Source organism: Phaethon aethereus (genome assembly GCF_964289735.1).
Source record: "Phaethon aethereus genome assembly, chromosome: 11".
Classification (NCBI taxonomy): domain Eukaryota; kingdom Metazoa; phylum Chordata; class Aves; order Phaethontiformes; family Phaethontidae; genus Phaethon; species Phaethon aethereus.
This window is the reverse complement of record NC_138587.1, coordinates 19,798,180-19,823,385: the sequence shown is the minus strand read 5'-3', so window position 1 is coordinate 19,823,385 and position 25,206 is coordinate 19,798,180. Positions and strand designations below refer to the sequence as shown.

The 25,206-nt window shown below is 50.9% G+C and overlaps 1 protein-coding gene across 1 annotated transcript in view; it reads right to left on the bottom strand.

Annotated features, from left to right (window-relative positions):
* BSN (bassoon presynaptic cytomatrix protein) overlaps positions 1-25,206 on the bottom strand; it is a gene marked incomplete at both ends in the record, with an annotated part of 87,609 nt that overhangs the window by 57,592 nt on the left and 4,811 nt on the right. The window contains one exon of the mRNA XM_082004711.1: positions 7,529-7,928. Coding sequence (XP_081860837.1) covers positions 7,529-7,928 — 400 coding nt within the window. The remainder of the gene's footprint in view (positions 1-7,528; positions 7,929-25,206) is intronic.

Here is a 25,206-nt window from a genome sequence, read left to right as displayed (position 1 = left end):
GCCGAGAGCTAGAGGGGGGAAAAAAAAAACCCCACCAAAACAAAAACGCACCGCGTCTCGCCCGAGCAAACAGCTTGCCGTAACTTAACGTGCCGCGGGAAGGACGACGCAGGGCGGTGGCGGCTGAGCGCGCGCGGCTTGCTGGGCTCAGTATTTATCGAGCGACAGAAGATGCCAAGAAGAAAGCAGCCCGCATCCCGCCTCTCAGAAGTATTAATCTTTACTTGCAGTTGTTTTTATTACCCCCGGCCACCGCGGCGTCGCTCCGGCGCGCAGGAAGCCGCGCTCCCCCGTCCCCTCCGAACGATTGGACACGTCGCCGTGGACCCTCACGCGTGTCCCCTGTAGTCGGGTCCCTGCCGCCGCGGCTCATTGGAGCCGGCTGCCAGCGGAGAGGAGCCACCGTGAGCAGCACCGGCCCTTATTAGTCACCGGGAACCCATTTAGCCAAGCTATTTTTTGACATTTTCCGCAAGTGAATTTTGCATTATTTGAATCATCTACGCAGAGCGCAGCGAAAGGCAGCATACTGGGAGGAACAGCCAGAATTACTCACGAGCTTTTTTTTTTTTTTTTTTTTTTGTGTGTTGGCTCTAACTTAAATTGTGCTCTATCCAACAGACAAGTCGCACGTCGCCGCAGAGGGCTGGGAGAAGCCCCTGCTCGGGCTGCAGCAGGGGCTGAAAAGGCAAATGAATCATTTATACGTAGAAAGCCTCAGCAAGAACCAGTATGCCACTCGCCGGCTGCGTATTAGTTGCTTTTTTCCATGCTAATCACCCCGTTAAAAAAAGATAGAGCGGAAATAAAGAAATAAATAGATCCAAGCAAGAGATAAGAGAAGCATCCTTTACCGCAACGCCGCGGACACAGGGTGAAATGAGGGCTGGGGTACTTGGGGTAGGGATAAGGGGATTAGGAGGTGACGGGCAATGCTGAGGAAGGGCTAAAATTTTAAAGTTTCCCCCGGCGGGAGCTTCTGGGGGCAGGGGAAGCCCAAATCACCGCATCCTCACGCAGCAGCCACGACGAGCCCCGGCTCTCGCAGAGAGCATCGCAAGCTGCACGCACAGGTCGCTGCTGGCCGAAGCTCTGCTGAAAAAGAACAGATCGGAGTAAAACTTGCGTTTCTCTCCTACAGCGACAGCCCGACCCGATGGAAAAATTTCTCCCGGATCTGCAGCCTACAACTGACGACAGATTTATTTTTACAGCTGTATCATGAAGAAGGATGATCTCAAGAGAAATCATTCTGAAACGGGCGACTTGGCTCAGCCACGCAGGGGTCCAGCTGGGCATAGGGTGCAGCCTTACCACGCAGACGCGCAAAGAGCCGTCTAACCACGCACATCCCGCCAGCCCGCGGCCATGCTTGGGTTTTCATCCGATCACAGGAAGGGGGAGAAAAAAACCCCCACCCAAACATGTACTCCTGAACTCGCGGGCTTCTGCTTACAGAGCCAGACCTACAGCCTTACCCCTCCCAGCTACCCACGCCTCTACCGCGGCCACCGCGAGCGCGACCCCAGGGCGTGAAATCCCCCAGGGGATGCCAGACAGGAGAAATACTTATTTTCAAACGTTATCCCACTGTAGGATCCCCTTTTTGAGATCCAGTGTTTTTCAGGCCCAGGACTCATTCGTTAAGGGGAGCTCCAACCTCTTAAGGACAGCCCCGCGCGCCTGCGCGAGCGCAAGAATAGATCTTCGGGGCGCGATGCCGCACGCGCGCCGACAGCTCAGGCTGCGGGAAAACGAACTGCCGGCGTGGTCCCCAGGGCAGGAGAGAAACCTCGTTGGCTTTGCCGTTCCGTCAGGGGAGAAGCGACGGAAAGGTAATCTCGCGGCTCCTCCTCCGCCGTCGCTCCCGGTGCAAAGGGCTAAGTTGAACGCGGAGCTGAGGCACCCCGAGGAAACTTGGAGATTTAGGAGGTGCTACAGCAGCGTCGCCCCGCGTCCCAACGGAGAGCCGCGAACGAGGAGGACCGCGTCGGTTTGAAAAGCCGGAGAGACAGGGGAGATTAAACCTCTCATTAAAATCACGTTTAATTATCTATCAGCAAGCGGCACCTTCACCCTTCTTTCATCCAGACCTCCAGTGCTCCCCCCCCGACGCCCCCCGCGCTGGCCGGGCGCCGCCGGCGTCCCAGAGAGCCCCACGTCGACACCCGGGAGCGACGGGGCAGAGCGCCAGATACCGCGAAACGTGGCTTCGAGCCGCATAAACCGCGGAAACGTGAATTACAGTCGGGCGCCGGCGCCCAGCTACTCCCCGTCCAACCGCCGCGGCATTTATTAGACCCCCGGGTAAAATCAGTGATGCCAAACAGGGCGTTTTTTCGCCCGCGATTAGGCAGCGCGCATCAGAGGCCTTTTAAACGCTTGTGTTAAATGAACAACAGGCAGGAGACGAGGCGGACGAGAGGAGGAGATGGGGGATTTACAGCTGTTCCCAACGGCTGTCGTTTTAACGTGGAACTAATAACCTCCCTGGCGCTCCTAAGCACGGCCCTTCGCCTGCAGGGTCACTGAATCCGTGGTCACTAGTCAAGCCAAAGCCTCCTGAAGCATAAATACTTCAGATCAGGCCCTTAATTCACAAAAACAGCAGGTTTTACTAAAAAAAAAAAAAAAAAAAAAATCAGGCACTAACAGGCTACAAGGTATAAAATTAAGACAATGCCCCAAACGAGAAATTAGCTTTTAGGAACAGCAGCATACGAACAATTTCATAATTCCCATGACATTCGGTCTCTTTTTTTTATTATTATTATTATTTTTTAAGTCACTTGCTAAATGAGTGAGGTGATACTGTGGGCAGGCACCACTCGTGCTGGTGGGCTGGAGCAGGCGTTGGACCGAGCCCCTCTCCCCCGGCGCCGCTCCGACCGCCAGAGACGCTCCGACTGTGCCGGCCCTCTGCTTCCCATAACTCCTCCTTTGCTCTACTTCACCCAAAATTTTCTTACACCATTGAGCAGAAAACCATCTACTATGATGTTGCGACGGGATAAACCCAGCCCTACGCTGGGTTCACACTTAACGCTATCGCATTCTCGTCTCAGCTGACGGTCTATTTTCCGTTAATAAAATTCAAACGTTTCCCTAAAAGCTTTAAATTTGTGTTTATTTTTGCAGATATCTCCTCCCGCTACAGATAACTCAAGAGCTGCTGAGAGGTTTTCTTCTCCTGACAAACGACCCCGACCGCTGTCGGGAAACCAACCGGCAAGTTTTTAATCCTCCCCGAGACTTTTTAAGTCTCACTTGCCGACGGCCCGTGATCAAAGGTCAGTGACGATCTTGCACGGCGTGGAGCGCGGAGGGAACAAATTTATTCTCAAATATTTTAAATATTTCAGGTTTTCATATGACATGAGCAGGAAAATAATATACACGGTACAAAGGATCTCTTCAATCTCCTGAAGTAGAGCTAAAAACGCGGGCCAGAACTGAAGTTTAACAAGTATCACCACTTCACACGGTCACAAAGAGAGCGAATACATTCAAAATGGCTCGGGGACAAAAGCAGGGACTGCAAAAAGAAAGTAATTTGGCGAAGAACACACAGACATAAATATGCTCCTTTTATTAGGGGGGGGTGGGGAAAAAACTATTGCCTGCATCTGAATACTTATGAAACTGCATCCGATGAACACGATTTCAAATTGGAAAAAAGCACAATAGAAACCTAAGGAAGAATGCAAAGATTTTCTATAATCCCCGTCGGTTCCAAGCACACCTATTAGGCAGCCAGACATTTTGAGTTTCATTTCAGCTCTGGCTAAAGCACGTATTTTAATGCTGTGCCGCTGCTCTCGCTTAAAATCAAACCCAAGTTCTCCATTTCTTTGGTTTGGCACTAAGGATGGGGAGGAAACAAATTAAAAGCAAGGCAACAAATTTTAAGAGAACACCGGCGAAGCAATTTATTTATCAAATTAGCCACGTGCAACGGCACTTCAAAACCCCAGAGAAAGAAAGACCAAACGGAGCAAATCCAATCAGACGAACGTGCTGCAGGATCAGTCAGGCGAAAGCCACAAGAGCGGCATTACAAAGTGGAAGATGTATAAAAAGAGGATTTTCTGAACCTATTGTACCGGTCTGAAACCGAGCTGTTCCCCCCCGGAGGCAACGACAGCATCGCTGGTATGGTCCTGCAGAACGAGCTGCCCCCCAAAAAAAAAATCAAAAGACCACACCAAGGAAAACTAGGGAAAAAAGAAAGTTTTAATAAGAAATCAAAAATCCTACTAGAACGTTAGGGCTGCAATATCGCCTTTAAAATAACACGTCTCCATTCAAGAACCTATTTCCCACACAGGAGCGTAAGCAAAGTGTCACGTTTTACCACACCACGGCGTAACTTCTTGTCTCTACGGTGCCATCATACCTCCCTGCCTCACATTTCCCCTTGCTTAAAATAACCATCCGTGGCAAGAGCCCTGACCTTCAGGGATAAGTGAATGAATGAGAAAATGGGCACGCCAGCGCATGAGCAGATTGAAAACCATGACAGCGGTTATTTCGGAGCGCGGAGATGAACGGAGGGAAGAATATGATTATCTACATGTAAAATATTGAGCGGCACCGACAGCAGACAGGAACTTCTGTTTGCCCAGTCTTGTGAAACAAGAACGAGCTGGTGCTCAAAGGAAGAGAGACAGCGAATTAAAAGAAAAAAAAAAAATTATATATATTTTTTTTGCTCGGCAAGTGATCAACTCAAGATGCCACAAGAGTCCAACCGCTTCGTCGTGATGGAAATTCCTTACCTCCCTTTAAGACAAAACGCCCACCAAGCTACGTGAAAAGGAATAAAATAAAAGAGACAAAGAAAAATAATATCTCCAAGGAATGTACACGCTTCTGAGCAGAAGGTATCACCTAATTATCAAGTTTAGGTGTTTTGCCAGGAGGTACAGTTAACCCTCCCCTGAAACATCTGCTCTTGGCATTTCTAAGTGGCAGGGTGGAGTGTGATGGACTACAGCTCATACACCGAGCCTGTTGTTATTTTAGTTACACACACATATATATATATAAAAAAGCTATTGTATAGCATATCTATCTATCTATCTCAAAAGACACATCACGCTCATATAAACACTTTATTTTCAAAACCAGGCTCTCAAAACAGTTTCAGGAATCACTGTGCCAAACAAGTACTGGGGTCCCACCTCGCCACACCGGCGGTTTCCGGCGGTCCCACGGGTGGTGCAGGAGAGGACGTACCAAGTAAAACACTATTTTGGCTTTTTGGGGGTTTGGCTTTCTTAGCAAGTGTGACATTTCTGATTATTTAATCCTGCTAGAGAGCCTTGAAAGAAGTCACAAACCCGTATCTGCTGCAGCACAAAGTAGAAACATCAACCATTCCCATGAAAATACATTCATAAGGGAACGCGACCGGAAAACACAGCCCCAGCAACGCCCTCAGCAGCAGCACTGCGCAGCCGCCCTGCGGCTCCTCCTGGGTTTGAGGGACCGGACGGGTGTTTTTCGCTGCGAGGCTGGTCAAGCAGCGGAGCAGGTCCACCCTTGAGAGTTCCCGAGACCCAACTGGATAGAGCCCGGAGCATCCTCGCCTGACCTCTGCTTTGAGCGGAGGTTGGACTCGGTGACCTCCGGAGACCCGCTCCCACCGGCTCCTACCACCGAGATGGGCAGCAGCCTCCGGGCCGCCTCCTGTTAGCCCTCCTTGATGCCACCAGCCCGCTGCGGACACCTTCCTACCATTCCTTCCTACCATTCCTTCCTACCTACCTTCCTACGTGGCTCTGGAATTGCGGCACGAAGAGCTTCGCTGAGGAAAGCAAGTCACGCCGCGACACGGCCCCGACCAGCGCGGCTCCCCCAGCTGGGAGGATAAAATTTTAAATTCGATATTTAAAAATACTCCACAGTCGACCACATTTCAGAGGGCAGAGCGACCTGGAGGTGCTAAGCAGAAACCCCGTGCACACACACACACAACACACACGTTAACATGGGCACCCGCAAGGGAGGCTTGGAGTAGAGGCCACCGCGGGAAAGCTCGGGGGACAAGGCAGAGGGGACAGGTCCAGGCTGACCAGAAACTGAGCGACTGGTGCCTTTTTGTTTGTTTACGGCCTCAAGTTGCACCAGGGGAGGTTTAGATTGGATATCAGGAAAAATTTCTTCACCAAGAGAGTGGTCAAGCATTGGGACAGGCTGCCCAGGGAGGTGGTGGAGTCACCATCACTGGAAGCGTTCAAAAAACATGTGGACGTGGCACTTCAGGACATGGTTTAGTGAGCACAGTGGTGTTGGGTTGGTGGTTGGACTCGATGATCTTAAAGGTCTTTTCCAACCTTAATGATTCTGTTTATTCGCTGTTTAACTGCTACTATTCAGGGTAGTTGGTCAACTTTCAATGCAATGCTGGGACAACAGAATAAACGTTTAGTAAATCAATTTGGAAGTGAAACAGGAGGGTAACCCACAGCATTTCCTTGCAGGAGCCTGAATTTCCACCTCAGGGCCCTTTGTTAAGGTCCGAGACCTTATTCTGATCTTCGCCGGGGCAAGTACCCCTTTATCGCAGCACAGAAGCGGCACCCACTTAATTGTGTCTCGCTCTACCAGGGGTCTCAGCTACCCCAACTCTCCTTCCACCGGGGGAAGGGACCAGAAGTCTCCCTCAAATAACGGAGTATAGAAACCACCGTGCCTGGTGTCAGGAGCGAGTACAAAACCAGGGTGCCCGGGGGGCCTCAGTGCCCGAATCCTGTTTCCTCACACGCTGGCGTGGCACAGCGGCTCTCCAAAGCACGGCCTAAAGAGTCTGTTATTAAGCCTGAGAGTAGCAACCCCCATGGCTTGGCTCTTCACAGCTGCCAAAAGCACCCACGGCCCTTCCCACCCCGCGTGGAGGTCTCCGACCCGATGGATCGGCACGGGGGACCCCACGCCCCAGCCCCCCCCGCTCGCCGCCGCTGCCAGATCCGCCCCGGGGAACTCGGCGCATCCACGTCACGCATCCCACGCGGTGCGAAACGCTCGCCCAGCGAGGCGTCATCTCGCGCACGACTTCGCGCTTCTCTCCTGCCAGCGAGCCCGATGCCGTCTGAAACGCAGAACGTCGTCACCCGGGATGAGTCAGGGTCGAAGACGACCGACACTCGGAGCTGCCAGCAGCCCCCCTGCTCCCCTCCCGCTGTTGAGTCCTTCGACTTCAGGGGAGGGTTGTGTGCCGGGACCTCACCTCAACCAAGTATTTTGGGGTCCCAGCAGCAGAGACTGAACCTCTACCATTTCCCTTTAACTGATTTACCACCCTGGTCTCATTACAGATCACATTATCACAATTAACCCCTGATTAACAAGCCGAGCCCTCGCTCCCGGGCAACGCTTTGCAGCTGCCAAAAGCAAAGGTGCAACTTCTGTACCTGGAGAAAAGAAGAACCTCTCCCCGCAAGCCCTGGCGGCAGCCAGCCCCCCGCCCACCCGAACCGGCCGGGAAGGCTGCCCGAAGAGGAGGAGGAGGAAGAGGAGGCATTACCTGGGTGAGGTGCGGGTTGGGGTTGAAGCCACACTGGTTGCAGACTTTGCTGTGACACTGGGTGCAGGCGTTGAAATTCGGCTGCCCAGGGGAGGAGGTGAGCTCCGTCGTCTTGCATATGGGGCAGAGCGTGCTGCTGGGGAGGGGGGCGAGCTGCGGGAGCGAGTAGGGAGAGGTAGGGGTGCTGCCCCGGTCTGGCGACGCCGAGGGAGACCTCCCCGAGCCCTGGATCCTGGCGTCCACCTGCAGCGTCCTCCGCGGTCCCTCCGCCGGCGGCCCGGGCTGGCCCCGGCCCCGCATCTCCCGGGGGCTCTGGGAGCCGAGTGCAGTCTGTGCGAGGGAAGGGGACGCCGAGTGCTGGCCCGGGGCCTGATCCGGCTGCTCCGGTCTCCTCAGCGTGCTGAAACACCGTGAAAAACACACAGAGTCAGCCGAGGTTTAGCACACTCAAACAGTGCCCGTCAACGCGGAAAAACGCCTAAAGCACCCCCTCCACGCCCGAAGCCCCGGCTCAGCCGAGGAGGCACGGCAAAACCGCGCCGCAAACCGGCAAAATCGTGCGGGTCGGCAGAAGGAGAGGCTTTACCTCATGAAACGAGGCGCAATTTCAGCTCCCTCTTATGTAACCCAGCGGCGGAGGTGCGACTGAATTATTCCGCGTGTTCGGAGTTGAACTCGGGAGCCAGAAAGTTGCACAGAAAAAGGCGAGCGAGGAACTCGGGGCAGCTCAGCCTCCTGCCAGCCCCGGGGCTGCCCGGTAGCGTGTCTCCAGCGCAAACCAGCGCTCGAAAAAGGCGGCTTTGGTGCTCGGAAAAGGGCTGCGGGGCGACGGCCAACGCGCTCCGAGCCATCTTTCTCCCAACCTACTCTTAGGAGCGGCTGTGAAAGACGCCGACGGCCGAGCACCCCACCCGTGGAAGGAGGAACCCCTCCGGAGCCCCGGGGAGGCAGGAGAACTCCTTGTACCATCTCAGCTGTCAAGTCACAGGTGAAAGCAACAGCGGTGGGAAATGAAGAGCGAGAGCATCACCTCTGCCTTCGCGAATCATTAGCGAAAGGAGAAGCGTGGGGAGCGGGGGCTCGGCTGCCCCCAGCCGAAGCCCCTTCGGGCTGAGGGGAGTCTCGGCTGGGCAGAAGACCCGCTGGGATGTGGCAAGTGGCCAGGACAGGGCTAGAAAACCTCCCTGCCAAGCCCCAGCCACCCGAAAGGAGCGAGGCTGAGCCCGGGACGGGGACCCGCGGCGGGAGACCTTCGGCTAATTGCAGAGTAACTCAGGGCGCGTGCCTACCGGTAACGCCTGCAAGCCTTTCTCAAACAAGGCAGGAAGCCTAATGCCCTCGCTACCGCGATCTACAGGAAAAATATTACTCAGAATCTCGAATTTAATAAATTGTTGATTTACCCAAGCAGGGTCTGACCTTACAAAGGTTTAAAGAGGGAACTTAAATGCATAAAACTAATGAAATTCAAAGTGCATGTTGCCACAGTCACAGCAAGTCGGACGAAGATAAATATTAGAACAGCACTTTGGGAATACTTTCCGGCTGCAGATCGAAACCTGCTCCTCCGAAGGAGGAGTCGCACGAGAATAATAATAATAATAAAGCAAAGCAGGAAGGGAATAAGTGATCTCCTCCAGACTGCAGAGCAAATGGCACGGGGCCCAGCAGCAGGACACCCGCAGCCCGCGGTCTGCCGGCGCTGCTCCTCCGCCGCGAATACTGATGCCCTTCGGTTCCAAACTGGGATTCGCCTCCTGATGCTGAGGGCTGCAAAGCTGCTGCCCCGCAGCCGGTGGAGATGGGACAGCTCAGTCCCAGGCACCGGGAGAAAGTGGGGTCAGAAAGCCAAAGGTATTTTCTCTCCTTAAATTTAATTCTTATAAAAACGGCGTTTATGTATTAGAGGAGGTGCCGTCCTAACGGTGTACCAAACAACATTGAAATAACATTATTGGAAAAGATCAACATACATACGGTCAAATGACTCTCGTTTGGAACAAGACAGTCGCTATTCCACTGCAAATTTCAAAATTCAAATTTTTTTCCCCATTTGCTACCACAAAAAAATGTTTGCCACCAAGTGGGAATTAGCTCTGACCACAGAAATACCACTCAGCTACGGTTTCACTTCCCAGCTCGGTGAAAAACGGAAAAAACTTACAGCAGCTACCCACAGCGGAAGTGTTTAGCAACGGATTAGTAGTTATCACCAATTTTTGCAGCTGGTATTAGTAGTACTAGCAGTCTGGCTTATTTGGTTCAAGCACCTTTCTTTAAACAAAGAGTGAGCTCTTCGCTCGGTGAGTTTTTCGCAGTCGATCGCTGCGAGGCTCCACCAAGAGTTGCCGCCGCACCAAGCGCAGACGAGTTTACTGCGTTTCCTACCCAAAACAGAGTCCGTGGCTCTCTTGGAAAAGCAAAAACCCGTGAGAAAATTCTCCACCCCGCTCCCAGCGGCGGTGTCACTCTGTGCCTTCGTATCATCACTGCATTTATTTATTTTATAATTATCCAAGACGCCTCAGCCATCCTGTGACGTAGGCTGGGCTGTCTCTCACCTGCGTCAGTCAAACGCGTCCGCGGAATTTTAAGACCAGAAGGAATCATCTGGTCGGTCAGGTACGGTAACTTAAATACTGGAGAGATGCCCCAGGAAAGAACATGAGAATAGTCACGTTGAGCCAAACGCAGGCCCACACCCGTTGCGTCTGTGGCTGGGACGCTCCGACATTTCTACGCCTCGTGCCCATCTACGAACCCTTTTGTCGTTGTTACACAAGTCCAAACCGAGGCTCATCCCCTTTTTTCCCCTACAGCCTTCCTTACCGCTGATAAAAACATCAACTGGCACCGGGCTGCGAACCAGTTCCAAAGGAATTCTCCCCAATGCCACTGGATTATCCGTCAACAGTTACGTTGAGATGTCTTAATAAGGCAGGATTTCACCCATTTGATGGGGCCGTATTGATTCTACACCGCCCTAATTGTTGAATTAGAAATATTGGGCATCAAACATCTCTGCAGGGTCCAAATTCAGCAATGCGCTCACAGTGACCAACGGAGTTATAATTTTGTCCAAGTAAAGAATACCAAGTGTGCTTGACTAAGCTTATTAACAATTATACCGCCAAGGTTTCCATTTATTATATTCTATCAATGCTTTATCAAGACAAGGTCAGGCAAGCAGCTCTATTAACCTGCCTGCAATCACCGGCAGGTTGGGCAGCTGGGAAGATGCCATTTTCTTTCTTTCTTTTGATTTTTTTTTTTTCCCCCTCCTCCCCCAGTTGAAAAATGGTGGCTTGCTTCTTGCTTTCTAAAACTCCCTCCTTTTTCCAGCATAAAGCCGACACGGCGTCAAACCAAGCCACAACCAGCCGCCTGCCCTGACGCAGCCCAGCCAGCCGAAGCCATGCCCGCCACCAGCCCTCTGCCCTGCCGCCTCTTGCCCAACCTTCTCCAAGTTTGTCGGAGCCGCGCTCCGACCGTCTTTTGAACGCGGGGCACCGCACCAGCACACCAAAAGCAGCACGCAGCACCAGCCTGTTAATCTGTACCCGGGTCTGCTTCTCCGTCAGATACTTCTCCTGATTAAAAAGGCACAGAGCTTTCCACTTGGGAGCAAGCATGGGTATGAAACCAACCTTTCTATTTAGGGCTGGTGCAAAGACCCTGGCAGGCTGGGAGGAGATGGAGAAGGACCAGGAGGGAACGGCTGACTTGAGATGATCAGAAGCATGAACAGCATAATGGAAACCAAGGGTCAAAGCGATCCGTCACAAAATCGAGCTCAGTGGTGTAAGATGTCACGAGCACCTTGGATTTTTCATGTCCGATTTTTCCCCTCCCTTAAAAATGTCGGGTTTTCATTGAAATAACCAGAATTGGGAAGGCTTCAGAAACAAAATCCTATTTACAGCCAAACCAATTGTTAAGACTTTCAGTTGGCTGGTTAAAGTTTAATTGCAGAAAAAGATGGTTTGCCCTAAACCTTACTTTTGATGGCATGGCAGTGCCAGTGAAAAGATGACAGTGGCTTTAGGAAAGATGGAAGCAGTACAGTGACACAGTATTGGTTTACAATCCCATTCCAGTAATCTGGTACAGCTGCCTTATTCGGGAATTCCTAGGGGAAGTCAGGGCCTGTAGAAGGGAATTGCCCCGATTTAAGTCAAGATACGTTCATCGGTGCCATTAAATTTTACAGACAAGACCCAACTTGGAGCCAACATCCCAAGAGGTGTCAACGGGTCCTTCTACATACAAGGTGCAGCCCCGGGAGCAATTTGCCACAAGGTAAATGCCAACACCATTAACGTCTTTGCTATAAAATCAAGTAATAATGACATGGCACAAAATCTACACGCACGGCTGGTAACTCAGTCTTCTTCAGACCTTCTTGCGTGGAAAAGCCCAACAGAGAGGACGAGCAGTGGTTTCCCCCTAATTTCACGTTCCCCCCTTGAACACTCCGGCCACATCCATCTGCTCAGCTGCCACTAAACCCCAGCAGCTCTCACACCCACGGGGGCTTGGCTTTTTCGGTCCCAGTAAACCCTTCGGGAGCCCTTTTATGCAACTGGTAAACATGGACTGTATCCCTCTCTCTGCCTGGTGGATATTTAAACGGGTCTCCTGCTCGCTGGGCAACTGATCGAATGACTACACGATGGTATATAAAAAGAACAGGAAAACAAATGGCACCGTTGCCATCATTTTACAAAGAGCACGCCCTGCTCGGGCTTTGCAAAGAAGAGCTGGATTTGTCCATGGAAGGGAGCTCCTAGCTTCACATTCGGATCAAAAATAAGGAAAATGGGGACAAGCAAGTCTTTTCTATTAGTAAAACAAGAGGGAAAACAAATGACCGCTTACCTGCAGTAAAAACAAGGGTATGAGAAGCAAACAAATCAAGACAAAGTATGAAGAGAGAGATGTGTAGATGCTCATAGCCAAAAGGAGGAGGCTGGGCTGGCAAACAAGAATTAGAGCTGCTCAGCTACGAGCAGAGATTTGACCTAGTTGGTTCGACTGAAACACGATGTGAGCATTCACATGACTGATTTTCAGAATCACTGAATATAGCCTATTTAGGGGAAAAAAAAAAAAAGAAAAAAAAAAAAGAGGTAGCTAAGCAAAAGGGGAGTTGCACTCTAGGTGAAAATGGCACTGGGTTTGGCTCAGGAAAACATAATTCCTAATGCTTATGGGTCGGCACAGAAGCTGCATGAGATAATATCAAATATTAGCTGGTACGTGCTGCCTATTAGCAAGTCAGGCTAGAAAATAGGACATGCAACCTTTTAATAGATAAACAGAAAAAGAAGTGTCTGACGGGGAGGGCCGCCGGCTTCGGCTCCACGCACTGAAAATCTCACGCTAGCACTGCTAAACACCCACAGGGCTTGGGAGTCTTATAGGTGGCAGCTTCGTAGCCCAAAAAGTGCTCCATCCAGCGCGGGGAATCCTGTATCAGACTCCGCTTTGACAAAAAATAAAAAAGCAGCAGTTACGGAATTAAAAATCAGCACCTGCTTAAATACAAGTGCCCTCGACTTAATGACATTTTTGTCCGTGGCAGGAAGAAGCTGATACCAGAAACACGTGTACCGGATGGTTTAAAAACAGCGAATGCCACCCAGCTGCAAAGAAAACAGAAAATATGAAATGGTCACGAGAAACTGTCAGGGAGTATTTTATTGGACGCCAACACAAGCCCTCTTGCCACGGCGTTTAACGAATTGCTTTCGTGAGCAGCGGAAAAAACACTGCTCTCGTGCAGCTTTAGCCCCGTCAAATAAGAGGCAGCTTCCGCCGGGCATTTTTCCCGCGACCGAGGCACCGCTGATGCGCGTCTCCTGCTGCTGACCGGCCCACCTGAGCTCCCGCTCAAGGCGTTCACTCCCGGTTAAACCCGGCTGGGGCTCAAGGCGGGCAAGCGGCGGCGTTGAGCCGCTCGCCCTTCACGCAGCCGGCTAACGACCCCCCGCCGGGGAACCGCGTCCCAGCGCCGGGGCACGCGGCGCTGCGAGGCACGGCGTGCCGTCTTCTTTCCGCGGCGCCTGGTTTGGCAGAAGGCAAGCACGCCGAGCGCTGCCCACGGAAAGGTAACGAGAAGCCGAAGTTTTCCAGTTTGCGTCCGCGTTACGGGTGCGTGACTCAGTACGCTTACGAAGCCAAGATTAGGAAAAGCCTCACTTTTAGTCTCCGTCTTACTAGCATCACGCCTAGTTCAACTGAGAATCGGCGATAGGCTAAACCACCAGCCTCACCCAAACTGCTGTATGAAGCACGGCTGTTGAGAAGCGTCTGCCATCTTACTAGCCGAACCCTGCCTACCGAAAAAGAGTTTTATGGCCGATTTTAGCTCTAGATAAACATACACTTGCTTATTTTTGGTCCCGCACGCTGCCTTTTTGTGTTCGTGAATCATTATCCATTGCAGTCGGACTAGATGATCGTTGTAGGTCCCTTCCAACTGAACTCTTTTATTCTAATTTTGTGATGTGGCAAATCAATAGTTAATTTGCACCTAACTTGGCCTTGGTTGGGCCAAGAGCAACTTCAGAGTAACTGCCTTCCCCTGGGATGCTTTGCAACTCAAAACCGGAGCAAGGGCTGCTCGCACCAACCAGCCCAGCATCCCCAAACTTGTCTCCTGGGAATCCCAAGGTCTGATGTGTCCTCGTCACCCTTGTGTAGACCACGATGAACACCTGCAACCGAACGCAAGGCAGCTGATGTCTACAGAGTTCAGAGCAGCCCCAGAACTGAACCGGCGTCAAACTTTTGCATGTCTCCCACAAGCCCTCGCAAGCCAGAAAGCCACCGAGTGACCTGCAGACCACCACATGCCGCGCTGGGGAGCTGCTCTTTCAGCTGCCGATGCCCGGAGTGCGCAGCCATGGCTGTCAGGATCTTGGCCGAGCCCCTCAGAGCCACCGGCAACTGCAATGACAGAAGCGCCTGCAGGTAATGATCTCAGTCCAATACACATCAAAGAGATTCCTTCTGAGATAGCTTTGCAGGAGCAGGCACACTGAAGCTTGAAAGACTTGAACCGGCCTCCTTTTCAAGTGATATAACTCTTCCTAAGAACATTTACGATCTTGAACTTCAAAGCATTAAAATCTCTCGGGGGTAAGTGGGGTGTCTGATACCCGTTCTGCCTCGGCATCGGGCGAACACATTTCCTCTGTGACAGCAGAAAACTACACGTAAGTCTTCCGGAGACAGAGTAAAAGCTACTTCTCGAGCGTGATGCAATTAGCTGCATGGCGCAAGAGGAGCCCTATAGCCAGCCTCTGAGAGCCAGGAGCTTCTAGAAAGGTCCACTGGATTTCTGATCCAGCGTCTGCACCCCTCTGGGCACTTAGCAAGTACCTGGAAGATATAAAGCAAGGAGGAGGGGTAGCTCTTCCAGTGTATGGGTGCAGCTGGTCGGTCGGCTTTGGACCGTCGGTGCGGGTGAAGACCAACCTCGGAGCCCTTGAGGGCACCTGGAAGGAGAGGAGGAAGCGGGGAGCCCAGCTTTGGGCCCCAAGACTATGACCAAAGGGGAGGACGCTCAGCACGACCGCCAGACTGCGGGGCTCGTGACGTCCTCCCGCGTTGAGCGCGCCCAACCCCGCGCTAACGGAGGCAAGCGCTGCGGGCGGCCGTGCTCAGGGGATGCTGCAGGCTGGAGGGTGGAATTGGGCTGCAGAGCTCCTCTCCTCTTTGTGGCAGGACTCGGAGGGTCCGCAGGAAAGGAAGGAGAGCCCTGCCACAGACATACGGCCCCGCGACCGACAGCAGGCAGCATGGCGTGAACGGGCGGCTGCAACGGAAGATGAAAGTCCTCCAACCCCAGCTCCACAGCTGCTCTTCCGTAGCCTCCATAGCCCTCCCGGGCCCAACCGATGGCTGCGGGCACGTCGTTTAGGCACGCTAAAAATCACCTAATTTATAAAAGGTCGTGACAATCTTGAAAACGCTGCGGGCACCGCAAAGAGCAAGGTGTGATGGGGAGAGTAGCCCAGCCAAGGAGCAACTGCTCCCCTCTGCCTCCATTCACTCACCTCGCCTAACGAGCTCCAGCAATTAAAGCGCCGATCGCCACGGCCGCCTTTAACTAAAGGCCCTTGTCCTGGTAAAGCTACCGGCACGAATTACCGTCCCGGATTTCTGAAATGCCAGCAAAGCCAAAAGATAAACCACGGCGTGAAACCGAGGAATTTTTACGGCTCACGGTTCACGAAAGCTTATCTTGGATGTCTCTGATTGCAACGCAACTTTTCGCTCAGGTTGTTAACTATTCCCTACAGCAACGCAGAATCAAGCTACCTGCTTCTTGACTTAGTCCTGCGACGTGCACCGCGCCTGCTTTGAGACAGCAAATGTGATGGCAGAAACTCTCGGTGACGCTGACCGCAATAAGCCCGGCTTCAATCTCTTTGCAGGAACGGGAAAAAACGCACAAGCACGCGTGACTACTAGAATATTTAGGTTTATATGGGGGGTGGGGGGGAAATTAATCAGAAAAAGTGAGAAAGTTTGTTAAAAAGAAATTAAAAGCGGCAGGTGGAAGGGTAAGAAAGGGAAGTTTCCGCGGCACGATTAGGGCCACAGGCAAATCAAACCCTTCCTTGCCAGTGTACAAGACGTGGCCGTAACAAGGCAACATCATTAAAGAGCAGAGCAAATAAGGCTACAGGGGTAAAAAGGAATCCTTCAAGAAGTAAAAAAAAAAATCTAGACGAGGGAAAAAACCAAAAAAGAACAATATTTGGCAAATTGAATTTAAAACCCTTTAAAAAAGGGTTTTAAAAAAAGATGTAAAAAAAAAGGCATTTAAAAAAAAAAATCCCTGAAGGAACAACTTGTAAATTGTGCCCAAAAACAACACAAGATTTTCTAAAACTTTAGAAATAGGAAATCTGCCAAAGAAGCTGGAAAACCAAAAGAAGATTGAAATGGCACAGAATTTAAGGAATGCAAGACTGTAAAAGAAAAGATAAATCCAACCTTTGCAATGCTGTTTGCTAAGGAGAAATTTATGGAGATTCCCACACCAGAACTGTTCTATATCCAGGATCAGGCTGAAAAATTGTCTCAAGGAAAGCGTCAGGAGGAGAAATGTTAGGATAAAAATCTGGAAAGCAAGAAGGAAAAAAAAAGAAGTAAAAGATGGTGGAATAAGGAGAAGCTTTCTTGCGGCACAATTCCGGACATCAGGGGTAGAGGTAGACGGTCAGAGTTTCAGAAGCAGAGCTGCAGGACGCTGCCGTGGGATAAATGGGATATATTCATAAATGGCCTGGGAAGGAGGGGAATAATGAAGGGAGAGGTTTGCTGAGCCATACAAATTTATTCAGAGTATTCAAAGCTAAAACTGAATGCTAAGAGCTTTACAAGGCTCTCCTGAAACGGATGTCTCGAAACGGCATGGCAGGTGAAATCCAAGGTCAAGAAATGCAGAGTAATGCACAGAAGATAAGGCAACCATAGCCACGAAGTGTGACGGGCTCTAAATGAGACATCGCCACTCTGCAAAGAGTTCTTCAAGCTATTTTGGACAGTTCTCAGAAAACGTCCATTTAATGCTGATCAACAAATATAGAACGATCTACACACACACACACACAAAAAAAAAAAAAAGGACAATTAAGTTATTTTGGGAAAAATGCGTTCTGGAAAGGAATTCAAAGAGAAGAGCAGAGGCAGCCCATTCCCTTGACTTGCTTCTGGCTTTTTTCCCACCCGTCAGAGAGCAGCACGACGGCCCGGTTTTGCGAAGCTCCCTTTTGAGTCCCAGGCTTGATTCCGTCCAGGAGCTGGAGGGATTTCTGCAGCCGTTGGCCCATTGTGGGGTGAGTGCTCTGACGCCGAGAGCGCTTTGCTGCCGGCGGGTAAAAAGGGGAAAATTCCAGGGGTCTGGCTCTACCAGGACAGCGTCCACAGTCCTGTCCACACCACCCACGGGTCTCCGTACAGAAGCCCCAGCAGCAAGGAGTTCACCTTTGACCATTAAGGAGCTGGGAAGACTGCCTGGGCCTTTTTTTGGATGAGTTCCACCCATGCTCCAAAATTAAAAGCTGATTAAAAAAAAAAAAAAGTATCATTATCCATCTCCCTGACAGCTTGAGTCAACTGAACGCAGCCCGGAACGAGGAACAACACTCATTCCAGGCATTAAAAAATAGGAAGATCCATCAGAAAGAGGAGGTTAAAAAAGAGGTGGTAATGGCATAACAGAAAGAAACCGGCCTGTATTTTTAGAAAAAGGAAAGAAAAAACCCAGTTAAAACAGCCAGAAACTGCAGAGAGACAAACAGCTCCTGGTGACGGCAGCGAGTGGCAACGCCAAAATCCTGACTTTGCATCCCTATTCGTTTGAGCCTGGGCAAACGAAACGCGAGACCTAATGTATGGAGAGTTTTTTTGCATCTAGGAAAAACTGTAGCATTTTTATCCATCCTGCAATTGTGTCTTTGCACCTCACACATTTTGGCTGTCTCACAACTGTCCTTCTAGCTCTTCCCCAGGCCATTTAGGGCCTTAATTTTTTCGTTGCCGTCGCACAGAGAGGGGTACAACGGTAAAACTGATGAGCCACGCTTCCCTGCGAGGAAGAGACATTCGTGTCCAGCACAGCCAAACACCCTTGGGATGAGAACTTCCCATCAGGTTGTGTTGGTCGGAAAGACTTCTCAGCTGCAGAAGTTTCTCCATCCCCGACGTTCTCCACACCAGCACACGTAGTCCAATAAAGTCTATTATTGGAGACAAGACCTTGGTTGCAAGTGCCTGCTGGGGAAGGTGCCCTGGGGCTGCCAGCCAGCTGCCCTGCACAGGACGGGGTCAATATCGTCGTCTGTGCCTCTTAGCTTTGCTCTTCCTGGGTTTTGGAGGTTTGAATCAGCAGCCCAAACGCAAACTGCAAACCGAACTTGGAATTAATAAACATTTTTGTGTGTAAGACTGGTTACCCACAACGGGAAAGAAAAAGCAAACCCGAAGACTAATAGATTACCAACGCTGTTAAGAGACGCCGTCAACTTCAATGTTTTAAGCTGTTCAGTTTAAACGTACTTTTGAAATAGGAGAGTCTGAAATTCCCCTGCCAGATTCTCTATAAGATCAAAGCAAAACACTTCTCCAGCGTCTGCAGTTCCTTCAGGAGCCTCGTCCCCGCACACATTTCCCTGCCGCACATGCCTCAGACAAGAACATTTGTCCCCAAAGAGACTGATGCAGCTGCATATTTGATGTATCTGTCCTCGTGGTCCATCAAAAGGCTTAACTTGGCAGAAATGGAAGCAGGTAAAATTTAAGGCTGAGAAGTTTGCTTGGTGAGCGAACCGGATTTTAGGTATGTTGGTAAGTAGATGGCATTTTATTACTACCCGAAGCAGCTAGTTGCTTTTGTTTGCGTATTTCAAAGGAAAAGGAAAAGGCATGATAATTTGTTAATTCGAGAGTGTTTGGGACTGTATTTTTAGTTAATAATAACTCAAAATTAAGTTGGTAATTACCAACGTGGGTTAGATGAAACTGCGTCGTACAGCCAACAGGAATCATAACCTAACCCATTAACCGGGGGGAGGAGATACTTCAAGAAGAGAAAGGCAGATAAAATAAAGTACAAAAGGGATGCCTGAGGAGATACTTCTTTAGAGTTTTCCCCCAGAGGGATGTTTCTGGCTGCCTTATTTTTGCCAGGTTAAGGCAATCAATGGCACACAACGTAGTAACACGGACCACCTTTTCCACTCAAGCGAGAACGGACGTCGTCATTGTAGAGGAACCAGTCAAAACCTCACCCAATAAAGTGATAAATGGGCTTTTGCTGCTCCGAAAATCACCACCACAACAGGTTGGAAGGACAGCGAAGGGCCACACGCCCCTCTGCCACTGAGCCGGGGGTGGGAGGGCAGGCTGGGGCTGCGCTTCCAGGACCAGCAGCCTCAAGACCTCCACTCTATGCAAACGGAAACAACCTCTTCTCCTTCTGTGCTACAGGATTCCCGAGCAAAACACCCACGACTTGCAGACGGGGCGGAAAAGGAGGCTTGGAAATTTCTGTTCCTTGGGACTATGGAGCTGCCCTAAACACAAAGGGGCCGTCGGGGCAGACGCTGAGCAGCGCGGGCCGATGTACAGCGAGGGAAGCAGAACCCAGCATCGCCTCCTCACGTACGCCGGCGTCGGGAGTGTTTGCAGGAAGCCACTGACGCCGCCTGGCCCCGACACAATGTGCTCCGGCACTACCTGCTGCAGATCTCTCGCAAGCTCGTACCGAAGCAGACACAGCCCATGGGTGTCTTTTGGGAGCAGCCTGACAGAAGTTCCCCCACCTTCCTATGGCCAGCAGAGGAGTAGAGGAGAGTGGAGAAGGTCCGCAAGGGCAGCGGTCCAAAGGATTGCTACCAACACCTGCCTGGTCCGTCAAGAAATCAAAGCTACGAACGGGTAAAAAAGAAACTCAAAATACGGTGGCTTACCGTCAGTGGGCAGAAGACAAGAAAGCTGATGCCCTTCAGAGGAAATACGGGAAAGACCTGCATGCTTCAAGGACAACACGTGGTTCACTGTGTTGAGCTGGTGGTTCAACAGGTTCAACTCCTACTCCAAGCTGGTCCTACAAGAACTATATTAACGGGTCCCAAACTTGGAGCCCTAGAAGTCCCAAACTTGAAATCAATAACACAACAGAAGTTACCGTAGACGAGCTACTGAAAAAAGCATACTGTAAAATCAAAATGGCAAAAAATGCATCACTCCATCCTGTAGACTTGGAGGTTATTGCCAAGCACGACGAGAACGGTTTAGGCTGTGACCATCTCGGGTGCTTAAGCTAACGAGATCAAACCCAGCCTGGCCAGGGCAACACGCACTAGCGTCGCATCGCCCAACTGCAGCGCAGACGTACCTGGAAAGGTTTCAACCCATCAGTGTTTATTCTGGCAGTTAACTGGGAGTTTAGCGCTTAAAAAAAAAAAGAAAAAGAAAGAAAAAACTCAACGAAACAACAATTTGTCTCCCTAAGAAGACTAATGGGTGCATTTAAAGAAATCAGTCTGTAGGCTTAATGAGAAAGAGGCAGCAAAATCCTAAATGTGAGACCTCCTACAGTTTTTCAGTCCAGCTGTACAATCAAATAATAGTTTATGTAACTAGGATTGGAACAAAATAAATTAAAAGTAATTTCATGTTTCATCAAAGGAAAAAGTACAGTTAGGAGTCAAGGTGGAAAAAGATCTAGTTCGGCACTGCATTTTCCCCAAGCCTTTCGTAAGCTTTGTATTATCAGCTGATTTGGTTTTTTTTACAAGAGGAAAGCAAATTACCAAGTCCCTTAAGAACTTATCATATATTTCCAAATTTCAACTATTCCTGTTTCATAACTCATAACTTCACATATCTGTAACTGAAATGTTTTCTTCAGAAGAGGAAAGAAAAAAAAACCCCACCACGCTGTTTTTCCCAGGCTGCAATCTGTTTCTTCTAGTTAAAAAGAAAAAAAAAAAAAAAGTGGTTAACAGCTACAACATGTCAATCTTTGAAAGTAATTCCCACACACAATTTCATCTTTTCACAGACATGAAATGTGGTAAAATCTCGTTGCACTCCTCACGTCTAGACTGATGAAGGAAGGACACCAAGCTACCAACAGACCGCTTTCTCATAATGGGGAGACCCAGTTGGGTCTCATGCGGGCTGGTGGAGGGGCAGGACCCCTCCGAACCCATTTAATAGCGGAAGAAGACACATCTAACATTGACTTCACACCCACGTACAACTTCCAAGGACAGAGCACCCTAAGAAGGAGCACCCTGAGACCATGTCAGAAGAGGTCACGTACTCCAAGCACCTCTTAATGCAGCTCAAAATCCATAAATAAAGCCAAATTCCACAATAAATCCCCACATGCATGATGCTACAATCCTCAGGAGAGCACTGGTCCTGCAAAGGGATGTCCACTGGAGCCAGGCTCTGAGCTCGGCATCAGCCTCATGTCCCTCTTGGCAACTGGAGAAGCCTGTGAGCCCCCATTGCCAGGAAAGACTCAAAACAGCCTAAAAAGCAATATTCTACTGGCAGGCAAGGAAAAAAAAAGAAAAAAAGGTTCAAAGGCTGCTCTCAGTTACCGACACCTCACCTCTGGAAGCCTCCCTACCCTGTAATACCTACATAGATGCCTGTGCCTCCGGCACCCGGGGCCGGATGGAGGAGGGCATGCCAGCCTCAGACGCGCTGGCTGAAACACCGAATTTTGTCACATCTGCACTGAGCAACATTTTGGTCCATGGTGATTTTTTTTTTTTTTCCTGTGTCCTTCAGAGGAGCTGTCAAATCCTCATCTGAAAGCTATTCAGCGTGGGAAACTGCTTCGTCACGTCTGAGAGACTGTGGTCCCTGGCAGGTCCCGGAGCCAAGTGAGGAATGGTTAGTCATACCTGCTCAAAAAACCTCAAAATTCAGCAACGTTCCCCAAGCAGCATGGATGCGTTTTCCATACAGCATCTGCTTGCGCGAGGTTGCGTTATAGCTGTCTAAAAAGGGGGGAACCCTCCAAGAGGAGGGCAGGAGATGCTCTTCTCATGAGGAGCAGCTAAGCACACTCGGGCAGCGGAGGTTCAGACGACTGCACGTGTGACGGGCAGCAAGTCACAGGCAGGAGATGGCAGCCTGCACCTCACACGGGGGTTCAGAAGCCGCAGGACATCCCGGGCAGAAGTCACAGCACAGCGCTGAAGCCTGCTGACGGAGAACGAGGAAACACAGGGATGGCCTCGACGGTCTTCAGGGTGGAGAGAAAGAGCTTCTCATGGGTCAGAGGAGTCGGTGCAGAGCTTGCCGCACGGGAAGCCCCTGTGTAACTGCGATGCAGTGAGATGGTGTCCGTAAGATGTCCCTTCCTTACCTCCTGTACCACCTGCTGCCTGGCTGTGAACATGGAGGAGAGGGGCATGGTGGACAAGAGTAGGACCATCACATCATCATCACATCATCTCCAAAGGCTCAGCTTCGAGCCCTGGCCCACGTGCCAAGGGCTGCCCCCACTGCGTCACAGCCGTGCAACACGCCCCATCATCTGGCTGCAGGACCAGAAAGGGGTGACCATCCCGGTCATCATCACTGCTGTGAAACCGGCTGGCCAAGATGGCCCAAGTCCAAGCCTTTGAACCTGGGCTTGAAAGGTGTCGTTATCCCTCAGGGAAGCATATGGAAGTTAGGCCACAGCTGCGTGTCTCAAACACAGGGACTAGCGCAGGCACATCGACGCTGCGTTTTGGCTTTGCGACGTGGAGTATCTCCTTTGAGATCTTAGTGGTTACCTTGTCAGCGGGACTATGCGACGGGGTGTCTAATGGTGTCTACCAGTGGGTAACGGCCCAGAGGTCTCCCCTCCTCTTCCACGGTAAAGGTGTAAAGGCTCTTCCTCGCGTCAGGGAGCGAGAGGAGGCTGCTGAGGGGACCGGTGAGCAACAGGTTTTCAAGAAGGACGGCTGCTGCAGGAGACACTAAGGACAGGGGTGGGAGAAGGGCCCGTGGACAGACTGGGCAGGAGAGGTTTTTTTTGTTGTAGCTCTTCTGAGAAGATGCCTAATACACTTTACCGCATTAAATATACATGCATTTTTCTTCTATAGACAATGACCTAGAAACACAACTAAATCATTTTTGACAAAAGAGAATGCACCAAACCATCTAATCACATCTTCAGGGGGAATAAAGCCAGTGTGAGCAGCTAATCTGCTGTACATTGCAGAAACTGTAGTTTTGGGCTGAGGGAGACTGTATATCTTAGGAGGTGAAACTTTTATTTAAGCCTTCTGTGATCATATATCCCATTACACTCTCCGCTACGCTGCTTCTACACTTATTTATGCTCGCTCTTTACACACATTTCATTGCCATTTGGCTAGCTTGGACCTCTAAACTCCAGATTTCGTTTTGCCATCGTAACAATCTTTACCACCCGGTGCCAGAAGTCAGGCTGGAGGGCATACCATCACTTCTCATCTCAAGCCAGACCATGACACTTTAAAAAAAAAAAAAAAAAAAAAAAGAAAACAAAATAAAAATCAGCTTTTCTTGACTTGGCGGACGATGTTCCTCTGCCTCTGAGAAGCTCGGCATGGGCAAGGAGCTGCTGTCTCCTGCCCCATCAACCCGTTGTCCCCAGGCTGTTAACGGGGCCGGTGTCTATCTTCAGTATCAAACAGACACTAGTAAGCTGTGGCCAAGAGTCAGCAAGATATCATCACCAGTGCAGTTAAGTCACCTGTGACATTAAATATGAGCAGAGGACGGGTGAGGAGCCCCCCAGGAACATGTCCTTCCAGCCTCACTGTAAAGCACAGGCCAGCATTAATAGGATGCAACGATACTGCTCTCTTGTAGGCTCCTAAATAGCTCGTTGGAGGTGCTGGGTGTTTCTCAGCGAGGAGCCAGCTCACTATATTTATAAAAAACTGCTCCGCCTCAGTGATATGAAAAGCGGTACGGTATGCCCAGCGACGACTGGCAGGCTGCACGGCAGCGCTCCGGGGTCACGCCAAAGCTCAGCACGTCCAGGCACTAAAAATGAAAAAAAACCAAACTCCCTGTTTCATAAGAAGAGTCATACCCATGGATTGATGCAAAAATAACAACTCTGTCACTCAAACAGACGTTTGAAGACACAGCGGTGGCTCAACAGTGACGATCTCCAACTCAAGAAAATAGGTGCAACGCTCGTAACACTGTACAACGTGTGGGGCCAGGACGACCGTCAGCGCTTGCTGCCACTCACCAGCCAAAAAAAAACCCACCACCCGAGCAGCACCCAGGAGCAGCGGCGCTCGTCAGCAAAGATGACACCATAATCTTATTTCCGCACCTAGTGACAAACCGGGACGCCTTTGCCATCCATCAAGGGTGAGTAGTAGGGTGAGTCCATCTCATCCTACCGAGCTGCCCGCTTTTTAGGCAACGCTGCTCGCACCCCGGCTGCCTGCCACACCCTTCCGAAGGCGCGCCTCGTACGCTAGGAGATGAGTCTGAGGTGGCAACCGGGCCACCCGAAAAGCACCCTCGGCCGACGGCGAGCCGTAGCGCCAGTCCCAGCCGGGGACCCCGCGAAGGCGGCTGCGCAGAGACGCGGGGTTTGCGGCAGGCAGGCTGTGTTTTTCCAGCGGGTCTGTGTCCAGATGCGCGTTGAGTATTCCCCCAGCCGGGATAAACCGCAGGAACATGCCACAGCACCAGATAGCTCTTTGCACCGAACTGGAAACGCGACGGAAAGCGTCAAAGACGCGCTCGGCTCACAGAGCAGAGAGAAGAAAGTTTCATTTGGGCGCACGGGAGAAACGGAAGGCGTCCCGTCACGCCGCGTGGCACGACCCACGGCGTGCGGGGACCCACCGGCCCCGACGGATGCGGTCCCCCGACCACCCGCACCCAGGATTTCGGCGCGCAGAAAGCTGTAGCTGCAAACCACGCGCGACGGAGCCGAAGAGTCCTCCAACTTTCCAACCAGCACGCGCCAACGGAGCGAAGGAAATCAACCCTTCCAAGTTCCTCCACAACTTTCAGTACTTCAGAAGAACCTTCCAGTTCTTCCCCAACTTTCTTTTGGAGCAGCGGCGGATGCCGTAGGTACACCCGGGAGCAAAAGCCATCACGCCCAGGCTGGCCCCAGCAGT